General features: G+C 35.8%; 1 protein-coding gene across 2 annotated transcripts; it reads left to right on the forward strand.

Moving 5' to 3' along the window:
- The first annotated feature begins 8 nt into the window (after nucleotides 1-8).
- On the forward strand, nucleotides 9-11,850 carry LOC149725092 (uncharacterized). Of its 2 annotated transcripts, XM_089892713.1 has the most exons (16): nucleotides 14-340; nucleotides 1,930-2,105; nucleotides 2,934-3,065; nucleotides 3,542-3,692; nucleotides 4,174-4,328; nucleotides 4,652-4,748; nucleotides 5,736-5,901; nucleotides 6,292-6,351; nucleotides 6,854-6,964; nucleotides 7,695-7,840; nucleotides 8,088-8,186; nucleotides 8,551-8,682; nucleotides 9,060-9,169; nucleotides 9,647-9,766; nucleotides 10,142-10,266; nucleotides 11,262-11,850. In XM_089892713.1, exons 1-16 carry the CDS (start codon nucleotides 259-261, stop codon nucleotides 11,266-11,268), a joined length of 1,869 nt encoding a protein of 622 aa, XP_089748839.1. In that variant the 5' UTR covers nucleotides 14-258; the 3' UTR covers nucleotides 11,269-11,850. The 2 variants fall into 2 exon arrangements, with proteins under 2 accessions (XP_089748840.1, XP_089748839.1); XM_089892714.1 differs by lacking the exon at nucleotides 6,854-6,964 and having other exon boundaries at nucleotides 9-340.
- Nucleotides 11,851-12,106: the final 256 nt, after the last annotated feature.

Genomic DNA, 12,106 nt, shown 5'->3' on the forward strand with positions numbered 1-12,106 from the left:
TAAGTCAGTCGCAGGCAAAATTAATTACTGTTTCCTACACATGCTATGCGCTACCGCAGAACAATAGCGCTGGTTTGGTTTACTACTTGCGACACACTCCGCATACCGCCACAAAAGCTATGGCGTCGAGAGAGCCTAGCGAACTTCTTTCTGGTATCTCGCTTGGAAACCTGAGCATAAGCAGATAAATAGTGAACAGTCAGGCTTACTGAAACAGTTACACCGAGTTAGCAGTTAAACCGAGTCAGGATTTTCAATATGAAAAAACTTTCACTGCATACTCTGTTGATGGTTCTTGAAATTATTGCAAGTTTCACTGAGACAAACGGGCAAGCTATAGGTAAGTTATACTTGAACTATTACTTATGCTTATACATAGTAGGGTGGGGGAAGATGGGATACATTTTCATTCTGTTTTATTGTCCCATTTGGTAGTAAACAAGGAACATTCAATTAATTATAAAACCGTATCCTTACAACTCCCCCAACCCTAGTATATATACTTGTATTACTTATATGGGGCAGGGGAATGAAACAAATACCCGTGTTATGACGACTGTCGTTGCCCCGCCATGCGAGAATTAAAAAGTTTCGTTCAATGATTGTACGCGGGGTGTATTTTGTATCAAAATACCGTCGGATTGGTGGTTCGCATATACTACTATTATAGGCAATTATAGACCTTTTATGAGCGACACCGTTTGCAAATTTGTTTTACTGTTTTATTAGCAGTGATAAGATGTTATCTTGGGACAAAACGCGGTACAGTGAGTCACGATGTTGCAATGACTGTTTACTATATAGATACCTGTTTCGTAGGAAACCGCTTTAACCAAAAAATACATATTTAAAGTTCGACCCCAATCGTGTAGAATGTTAAGTATACCTATACAGTAATATTCCATAACTGGCAAATGCATTTACGTTTAGCTATACGGTTTTCACTTTCTACGAAATATGACCGATCGTGCAGGCCGCGGGGTGGGTCATCGCCTTATGTTTGTCGAAATTTGATCGTTTACTTTAAAACTATACATTACTAGTCAAGCAATCGTTTATTCCTTCAACTAAATGATGTTGTCTATCCAAACACTTCAAGTTCGCCTCGCTTTTAAAGTCATTCAAGTGAAACCAGTGAAAAACCCAAACAATTCCAAACTCTTTGCGTGTAAATACTGTTGGCAGCCCGTGAGGCGAACCTACTATTGTGTGGATTTATGGTCAAATTTTATGGCGGAAATTTGCTGTAAATGAAAGGGTATTCCACTTAATTGTTAACATGGGCGTTTTTTTATGGGATGGAATGCGCCATGCCTGTGCCAACTCTGGCTGGTGTCAGGTTACGTCTGTGTACAACAATGAATTTCAATCGCACGCGTTGCATTTAGAAGTTCTTATAGTGGTTCGTAATCTGTTAAAAGTTGGAATGGTACTACATAAAATATAGTAGGGTGGGGGAAGATGGGACACATGTTGATTTGTTTTTCTCATCCAATTCGGTAGTAAACAAAGAACATTCAAAGAAATATAAAATCGCATTCTTACGACTTCTATAGACCGTTGTTTATTGTTTAAAACACGATCAGGATAATGTGCTAAGTGTGTCCCATCTTCTCCCACCCTACTATATGTCTTTATATATTATTAGTTTACACTGCATATCATAGTTTAAACACATTTTATATATAATTTTATGATTTCTTAAGTGCTGCTAAATACGTCGTAACCGACAAAATGTCCAGCGAAAGTATTTTGTAAGATACAGCAATACCGTGGGGGAAGATTGGGACACTTTTAGCAAATAATATTCCGGTCGTGTTTTAAACAATGTGTCCCATTCTACCCCGGCCTACAATATATATTTCGCCCGAAACGGCATCATCAGTCTCTATTCATATAAAAAATAATGTATTATAACGTTTAACGCAGTGAACAGCGGATGTACAACTGCGCCGGAAAGAGTTTTAAAATTGTACAAAGGGTGGCAGTTTCGAGGTGACTGCTCGCTGCTCAGTGACTACCTTCCTGTAGCTGTACCCCCCTTACCCCCCTTGGGTGGGGGATTACCCCCACCCCCTGTTATTGACCCAGTTGTTAACATAAAGGTGAGTAACTTTTTCGGTGAAAATTGTTTATATTTTTGAAAAAAATAATTGTTAAAAAAAGCTCATTTGTCGTCTTCAGTTTTAAAACCGGAGACCAAAAAAAGTATTTTTTATTTCGACTTTATAATGAAATAATAGTCATATCAAGTTCTGCGAAATACGTTACCGACAAAAATTAAGTCCAACAAACTGTATTTTGTTAGATATAGTCTGTGGGCTAAGATGGGACATCTTTAGCACATACTATCCAAATATCCTGATCTACCCCACTATATATGTTTCGCCTAAAATGGTGTCGTTATTCTTTTATTCAAATTAAATCATTCATTTTCTGTTTGAATAAGGCTGGTAACTTCCATAAATCGCTCGTGAAAATTTATCCTCATGTTGACAATTGAAAAGTCCACATCGGGTTGATTTATCAAAGTAACCATACAGAACTATTGGGGTGGGAAATTCCATGCGTGTATATTCGTATATAACCCATGAGAGGGAAATTCCAAATGTGATTTAAATTCTGATCAGACAAAGAAGCGAAACCGGATATTTTAAACAATATGCTTATTGTTAAGTCGCTAATATACGTTGTCAACTCTTTCAAAAAGATCAATTGTGGCCAAAATAAAAAAGGTCAACTCTGGCCAAATAAAACGAGCCAACTTTGGCGAAAATGAAATGGGCCAACTGTGTGGCAAAAATAAACTGGGCCAAATATGGCCAAAATAAAGTTGGCCAATTCTGACCAAAATGAGTTTGGAGAGACTTGCTATAGAGAATTCACCCTTATAGGATATCTATTTATAAACATTGGTGTAATATATTACACAGTGCACAGTGCGGGACCAAGCTGGCAGCATTGTTCATTCACATAATGGGACAATTGATAACTTCGTGCACAAGAACGTCGATCCCTACGTCATCGAAAGGGTGACGTCAGACTTTAATTTGTCGTTTACCGTGGTAAGAAAAATATATTTCGTACATTTAAAAGGGTGAATAAAACCTATTTATTTTTATGTATAGCAGGGCAACGGAAGTCGTTATAACACGGGTGTTGTGTTTCGTACACCTAGTGCCCACTTACGAGTTACCACGTATGTAACTTATATATCTTCGCGTGGCGGCGAAACGGAAGTCGTTATAACACGGGTGTTCTATTTTATACACCCTGTGTCCACTTCCAAGTTACCACGTATGCAACTTATTTATCCTCGCGTCAGCACGGGGCAACGAAAGCCGTTATAACACGGCTGTTCTGTTTTATACGCCTTGTCCACTTACGAGTTACCACGTATATAACTTTGTGGTGATTGTTATTTAGATTTTTTTAATTTTATAATCCCTGATCCTATACTATATTGAAGAAAACCAACAGGGATATAATTCACAACAAAATAACCTGCTTTCTAGTACTAATGATTTAACTTGACTTGCAGATATCGGCAGACGGATGTGCTACCCGGTTATGGCAGATCAAAGTGACAGATTTTGTCCAGCAAAGTTGCCAGGATTCAAAATCTACAACGGGTTCTATTATCAATCTGAACAAACCGTGTCACAATACCCTGCTGCGGTTAACCTGCGACTGTAAGTGATTTATTTTTAGACTGACGTCTTACTGCCTTAAACTGTGTTTGCTAAATCACATCAATAGAAACTGATATATAGCAGGGTGAGATACTTTTCCTTTTTTCTATTTCCTTGTCTTATTTGGTAGTAAACAAAGAACATTCAAAGAAATATAAAACCGTATTCCTATGACTCCCACAGACCGTTTTTAATTGTTTAAAACACGATCAGGGCGTTTGGATATTATGTAGTAAAGGTGTCCCATCTTTTCCCAACCTAATATATATGTTTTTTTTAAAAAAAAATACCGTGAGCACATAATAGCCCATTTTTTTAATCGTGATTTGAACAGTTATAAAAACTATTTTGGAGTCGTAATAATGCTGTTACAATTGTAAATGTTCACACGATCATGATACTTGGATACTATGTGGTAAAGGTGTCTCATTTCACCCCAACCTACTATATGTTAAATTTAACTTCATGACTTATTTATCAGTGGAACCAACGACGGACAGACCCGTTTTAGTTAAGCCTGAACAACTTAACGTTACGTGGTATCGGAATTGTGAGCCCATAACTAGAGACGAACAGCAGATACAAGAGGATAGGCACGGATTTCGAATCAACAATTTACTACTTTCAACGTATACGGTTAGTTCATGTTCTGATATAGGAAAAATGAATGAATGTAACTTGTAGTAAATTCCGCGAATCTGACCTTGATCTGGTGCTCATATAGTGTTGAACGGTTCTTGTGTAATGAAATACAGTACAGATCTGGTGCTACGAAAACGTAACAGACAAAAATCGAGACAAACTAATTGTTTAATAAAGAATATTTTCTCAAACGGGCGTACAGTTAGTCAAAATAACAGACTTTTTCATTATTGTGGTTTTAGCAAACGTAATTTTCGTTTTGTAATTTATTCATAATATAGTTAACTTTAAAGCTAATGCAAAGTATGTGTTTACAGACTTCTGCATACCACGACTTTGCGGCCAATTACAGCTGCGCAGTGATGCAAAACGGGCACACACGCTACATCAGACATTTTAAAATTTGTGTAAAACGTGAGTCGGTGTGTGCACCCTAATCTAATTGATCAGTATTGTATATATATATATACTGTGGGGGAAGATGGGATGCCTTTAGCACTTAATGTCCAAATATCCTGATCGAGTTTTAACCAATTAACAACGGTCTATGGGAGTCGTAAGGATATAGTTTTATAATTCATTGAATGTTCTTTGTTTACTACTAAATAAGACGAGAAAATAGAGTTAAAAGGTGTCCCATCTTCCCCCACACTACTCTATATATACTGTGGGGAAAGATGGGGTACTTTTTGTACGTAATTGACAATTTTTCGACGGTGTTTTAATAATTGACAACGCTCTTTTAGAGACATAAGACTACAGTTACATAATTCTTTGAATGTTTATTACCAAATAGAACAAGAAAAAATATTGAAAACATGTACCATTTTACCCCAACCTATAATGTATAAAGTGCAATCGAATGTAGAATTTATCACAAACGTACTTATATGACTTGTAATATTATACTGATGTTCAGAAAGTGTTATCCGTTTTCCCTGAGTTATAAATAAAAGTACTTGCTAAAGGTAATTGCTTTTCAATCACTTTGGGCACTGTATTGCTGCGGTAGCAGATTTAGCAATCTAGTTTAGCAAGGAATCTGCTTGCAGCATGTCATATCAGTATAGATGTTAGCTCAGACGTAAAAACGTCCAGAGAATTGGTATTTAATTAGTTTTGAATGTGTGCAATGTGCAGAGGTTAGATAGAAAATGAGATTCTGTTTTACTTGGTTGCAGGAAGACTGTACGAGTTAACAGGTCCCGTATCAGAATAACACAGAATATTACGTATATATACCTCAAAAGGTGGTAGGTTTACGATTTTTTAAATGATTACCACCAAATTGGACGAGAAAATGGAATGAAAAGGTGTCCCATCTTCCCCACTTTAGTATATTGTTTTTCTTAACAAAACTTTTGTAATTTAGATATACGAAAACCGGCTTTTTCCTAACAGCTCCTACGGATGCAAATCAGATACCTGTTACCACCGCTGAAGAGCAGGAAGTGACGTCAGACTTGAACAAAAACGTCACACTCACGTGTCATGGGTCCATCCCCCCGACATATCCAAACACAAGAATGGGATTTTATTGGGAAAAAGTTCTTCAAAATGGAACACGGTAATAAAGGACGGAGTTTGTCAGAATATTAACCGTTGTATATTATCGTCAATAAGTAGTAGGTTGGGGTAATATGGGACACAAGATATTTGAATATTATGCGCTGTAGGTGGCCCGTCCACCCTCCGCAGTATAGTGTATATATATGTATATAAACATCACAAATATATTCTTAAAAAATACGGCAATTTCTTGGTTTCTGACTTCTTTATTGTTGTATTATATTCGCTATTATATAAACACATCATAATTCCTTGATTATTTTACTGTTTTAAAACGATCGGTTGTTTAATACTTAATTTAATGCTGTGTTCGAACTTATGACATAAATTCTGACGCTAAAATTACACTCAAGCTATATCAGATTTAAATATTCGTTTCTATTTACAGAGAAAGATTATGCGCCCTTTCCCAAACAGTCGGTGGATCTAGTCATAACAACTGCACAGAGTAAGCTTTAACTTAAATTCAATGTATTTTTTTCCTCTTGGATTTAACAGCCACGCTTTTTAACATACACTTTAAATTATCAGCACTTTTTATCCATAGCGTGTTTTAACAACTGTTGTTTTGCTGTTGATTTCCATTTTTAAGTAACACGATCTTCGCTATCGTTTTATAATAAATAAATAAGCATATTTTATGTATATGGTATGTTACATCATAACATTAGGTCACTGTAAGCTGAAAATTGAATACATAGTGTAGTAGGGATGGGAAAGGCGGGACACCTTTAGCACATAATATCAAAATATCCTGATCAAGTATTAAACAATTAACAACGGTCTATGGAAGTCGTACGGTTTTATAATTCTTTAAATGTTCTTATTTACTATACCAAATGGGACCAGAAAATAGATTGAAAAAGGTGTGCCATCTTCCCCCATCCTACTATGTTATGCGCTGACATTATCTATCTTACCCCACAGTACAATGATAATTTTTGGCTTAGGATTTCAGGTGCGACAAACTCAAGTTCGGTTTGTGCTAGTGACCCGGGTTTCAAAACACCAAACTGTACTGATTTTACCCGCGAAAGATTTACAATACAATTACGTATCTCGTAAGTATTTCTCCAACCCAGTGGCCACCAATGGGTTGTCCAAATTATCCTAAATCAAAATATGAAAATAAAAAACCACAAAGTAACATACTTTATAACTCGTAAGCTGGTACGAGGTGTATGAAACAAAACACCCGTGGTATAACAACTGTCGTTTTTCGGCCACATGAGGATAAAGCAAGTTACATTCATTTATGCGTTAAATATTTGAAGCGCCATTTTATTGGCTTTATTTCAATTACCAAAGTATAGCTTACTGGCAAAAATCAAGTCCAACCACTAGTTATTAATAGAGAAATATATTTCGCCTAAATGGCATCGTGAGTCTCTTATTCAAACAGAATCTTGAACTTTTAATATTTAAAGTTCCATAAATTTTAACAAACCCTATAAAACAAAGTCGATTTTTATAGTAGGGTGGGGAAGATGGGACACCCTTTTTTCTATTTTCTGGTCTCATTTGGTAGTAAACAAAGAACATTTAAACAATTAGAAAACCGTATCTTCACGGCTTCCATAAACCGTTGTTACATGTTTAAAACAAGACCAGGATATTTGGATTTCGTGTGCTAATGGTATCCCATCTTACCCCACCCTACTTGTATATGGCGTAGTCTATATATTCGGGTTTATTTAACAAAAGTAATTTCATATTCTACTTTTTTAACAAAACTGTTTAAAAATGTGTTGAATCTACAGGAAAAATACCCATTTTTTACATTCCTAACAGAAACGTTATGAGTTCTGATCTTGGCTCTTATATCTGCTATGCAACGAACACACGCGGGAAGTCATCAGCAAACATCACTTTACATAAAACCCTCTCACCACTGCCACCTAACGACGAGCTAAAGATTATTCTTGGGGTTGTAGTTGGTATGTGAATTTTTTAATTAGGTGACGTCCGAACGTAACTTTAGGGTGAAAAGATGGGACACCCTTTTTTATCTATTTTCTTGTCCCAATTGGTAGTAAACAAAGAACATTTAAAGAATTATAAAACCGTATTCTCACGACTTCCATAGACCGTTGTTAATTGTTTTAAACACGATCGGGACATTTGGATATTATGTGCTAAAGGTGTTCCATCTTTCCCCACAGTACTATATGTTCTACTTTACAGGTCTGGTGATTGCAAGCGTGCTTTGCATTCTTATCGTCAGATATTTTATCACCGATTTTCAGACAATTTGGAAAAAATACTTTGCTTCTTACGAACGATGTAAGTTGTCATTTTTTGTTTCTTTTAGAAGTTTAACTTATATTTAAACATAAATGGCTCGTTTGTCTGCTACGTGTAGCGACCACGCTTATTTTCTTCCAAATAAATGTAAATATATTTTAACTGTAAGCGTGTTTTGACACCTGTTGTTTTTTTTTAATAATTGCTAAATCTCTCTACTGTAATGAAAGAGACAAATAAAATTCGTAATTTCTTATTATTATTAATATTATTTAAATCAACTGTATACGGAAATTTATACATTTTTTTCAATAAAATGCTGCAATTTGAGCGTGAGTTTACCAAAGATTTTTATCCTTTTTTTTATAAAATTTCCAAACAAATTGTTTTTTTTTCTAAACAGCCGTTAAGGACCATGCCGCGTTTTTCTCTTACTCATTGAGCCATGACGGAGATCACGTGATCAGACAGCTCAATGATTGGTTTACCTCGAAATCGTATCGTGTTTATGACGAAAACAAAGAGGACAGTGGAGGTAATACATTGAATTTATAAACTATACTAACATATTTGATTGTATTGGAATAAGAGACGGCGCCATTTAAGCGAAATGTATAGTATACTGTAGGGGAAGATGGGACAGCTTTAGCACATAACATCCCGTGTTTCATGATCGTATTTTAATCAATTAACGACGGTCTAAGGATTGCCCCCTGTCGCCGTGCCCAGAGATTGAGTCTGGCGCTGCTATATCATTGTGGGCGTATGTGTCATTGCGCAAGACACTTATGACGGCAATTGCTCCAACCTAGTGCACCTTAAGAGTTTTTTAAAATGTATATGCATTCTTAGTGTTTTATGCGTCGTGTTGTTTAAATATGTTCTATAAATTAAAGTTTAAATACACCACAGGTCTTAAATACACTGGCGCAAAGCAAAATATCCAAATGAGCCATCGTGTAGTTATTGTCCTCACGGATGCTTATCTAAATGATGAAAACGCGTTGTTTCACACACAAACGGTAAGTGACGTTCGTATGTAACTCATTTATCCTTGAGTGGTGGGGGAACAACAGTCGTTATTAAATGGGTGACCTAATTTTTACATACCTCGTGCCCACTTACGAATGGCTATATATGTAACTTATTTATCCTAGAGTGGTGGGGTACCGTCGTAACGACAGTTGTTATTACATGGGTGTCTTGTTTCATACACCTCGTGCCCACTAACGAATTACTACATATTTAACTTATTTATTATCAAGTGATGCGGGGTAACGACAGTCGTTATTACATGGTTGTCTTAACTCACACACCTCGTGCCCACTTACAAGTTACCACATAACTCGTTGTGGCGGGGTAAACGACCGTGGCGGGGTAAACGACCGTGGCGGGGTAAACGACCGTCGTTACAAAATGGGTGTCCATTTTACACATAAAATGCCCACTTTAATTAGTTACCACGTACGATTATTTTACTGATTATTGAATAATACCAGGCAATTCTTGAACTTGTACTGAACGACGCTGTGATTATATTTATCGAGACCCCGAATATATGGAAGCGAATTAAAATGGATCCGTCTTTTCGATCACTCCAGATGGCTATGGAACATCGTGTAAGTATACATGGTGAATAGCTGTTTTTGGTAGTAAACAAGGAACATTCTAAGAATTATAAAACCGTTTCCTCACAACTTTTATAGACGATTACCTCACAACTTTTATAGACGGTTACCTCACAACTTTTATAGACGGTTACCTCACAACTTTTATAGACCGTAATTGCTTAAAACAGGATCAGAATATTTGGATATTATGTGTTAAAGTTGTCCCGTCTCCACCCTACTATTAAAGAGACAGAGTAAAACTATGTCGGGTCTTTTATCCGTTGGTTTATACCTAGAAGCTTATTCTTTATGAATGTAGCGTCCTATATCTTCAACACAGCGGTTGTAAATAACAACTATACTTAACTGTTATTTATTCTAAAGCGTAATCACGTAATTCGATGGAAGGGTTCAGACGCGGAAAGTCAGCATAAGTTTTTCAAGAAGCTCGACATTGTTATGCCTAAACTACGAAGAATGCCAATCGTGATACAGAATGTTGACGTTCGGTAAGAAGCTTCAAAGTCAATTTACCTATTGCATTCGTTTTGTTCAATATACAGTAGGGTCGGGGAAGATGAGACACTTTGTTGGACGAGACTTTTTTTTAATTTCTTTTTACGGACCCCCGTTTATTCATAATGGGCTATTTAATGATAACGAGGAAAATAATGTTACAGAATTGTTTGACAGTATTATCACGACTTTATAAAACGCCCATCAAAGCTAATTACTATTTTTAAATATTGAAAAAAAAAGTAAAATAGAAACAGTATATTTTGAACAGGTAAAAAATGCGAAATAGTAGTGTGCTAATTTGAATTCTCGCTAAATCATGGTAAAGCCGATGTAATTTTTTTGTTTGCGTGTGTGAACGATTAAAACTAGTTTCATAGCTTCATAAAAACAACCTTGAATATTTCGTTCAGTTTGATTTTGTCTTATTAAACTAGTTTTCGTTTTGTAAAAAACTGAGATATAAACATGAGGAAAATAGGCAGCGGTCAATATGACTTTAATTTGGGATAAAAACAACAAAAAATATCGTATTTAGGTTATATATATAAAGTTTACATGGCAAAGGAACTAGTCGTTTCAAAACATGATCAAAATACTTGGATATTCTGTGCAAGAGGTGTCCTATCTTCCCCAACCCTACTATATAGTATATACAACTGCATCTTGTGCATGTATTATTGAAATTGTAGTGTATAGGGGAAAGATTGGTTACCGATAGTTCTTTATATATTTCCTAATCGCGATCTGCAACAATTAACAAGAGTCGTGAGGTTTCCGTTGTTTAATTCTGTAAACATTCTTGATTTACTGTCAAATTGGACGATAAAAGAGAATGAAATTGTGTCCCATTTTACCCGATCTTACTATATTTAAATTATTCTTGTTTGTTGCTGAATCTCCATACAGGCAAACAAATTCCTGTCGCTTAATATTTTACACCGAAATCATCAGATTTTTTTCACTGTTCAAACTTTATATTTTAAAGGGTTTGAGACCAACAGAGGTTGGAAAAGAAAAATATCTCCTAGAGGCTATTTTGGTTGAACACTTTGTGTAAGGGTGCGACATGGCGGTTGATAGCCCAATCTGCAGAGTATGGCTGTTCCTGACAAGATCTTGCGCGTGCAAGACGGTTATTTTTCGCATGCACGCGTGGTATCATCAAAAATCGGCGTGCAAACCACGTACATTTCCAAGCCACAATAGGAAATCCTACTTAATTTAATACGTATTTTTTCATTGTTTAATTAACTGGCTTGTGTGGGACAAATTATGGCGTGCATAACCCCAAAAAAGTTTGCTCATGCACCATACTCTGCAGACTGGTTGATAGCCACAGCAGACCACCGGTCTAACTCTTATGAGATGCAATTCAAATTATTCTGTAAGACTTTGAATCCATTACCGTACACCGTTGCGAATTGCTAAAGAAACAGCGTAAAAATTGTTGCAGATTTTAAGCCAAAAATTAGAATGTTTCGTTTATTTTTTGTCATTTGAATCAAGTGCACTTATTTTGTTGTTCCATAATGTTTTAGTTCTGTTTTTATGTCCTGTTTATTTTCAAGTTCCTTTTTATAAGAATAATTATAAAGCTACCAAAAATTGATTTGCCAAATTACTCCTGACAATCAGTATTGTAGCATAATCCTATTTCTGACATCCTTTGAGTTAGTTTTATGAATTAGTATTTGCGCCTTAAAATTTACATTGCTTTTTCTAAACCGCTGCGACTGATTTTGTTTATAACATGCTACAGATGCGTCAAAACTGAATAAACATTTTACAAAAAAAGTGCAAAATATGATTGAATTTAAAAATGTACTGTCT

This window comes from Ciona robusta, chromosome 14 (genome assembly GCF_009617815.1).
Source record: "Ciona robusta chromosome 14, ASM961781v2".
Classification (NCBI taxonomy): domain Eukaryota; kingdom Metazoa; phylum Chordata; class Ascidiacea; order Phlebobranchia; family Cionidae; genus Ciona; species Ciona robusta.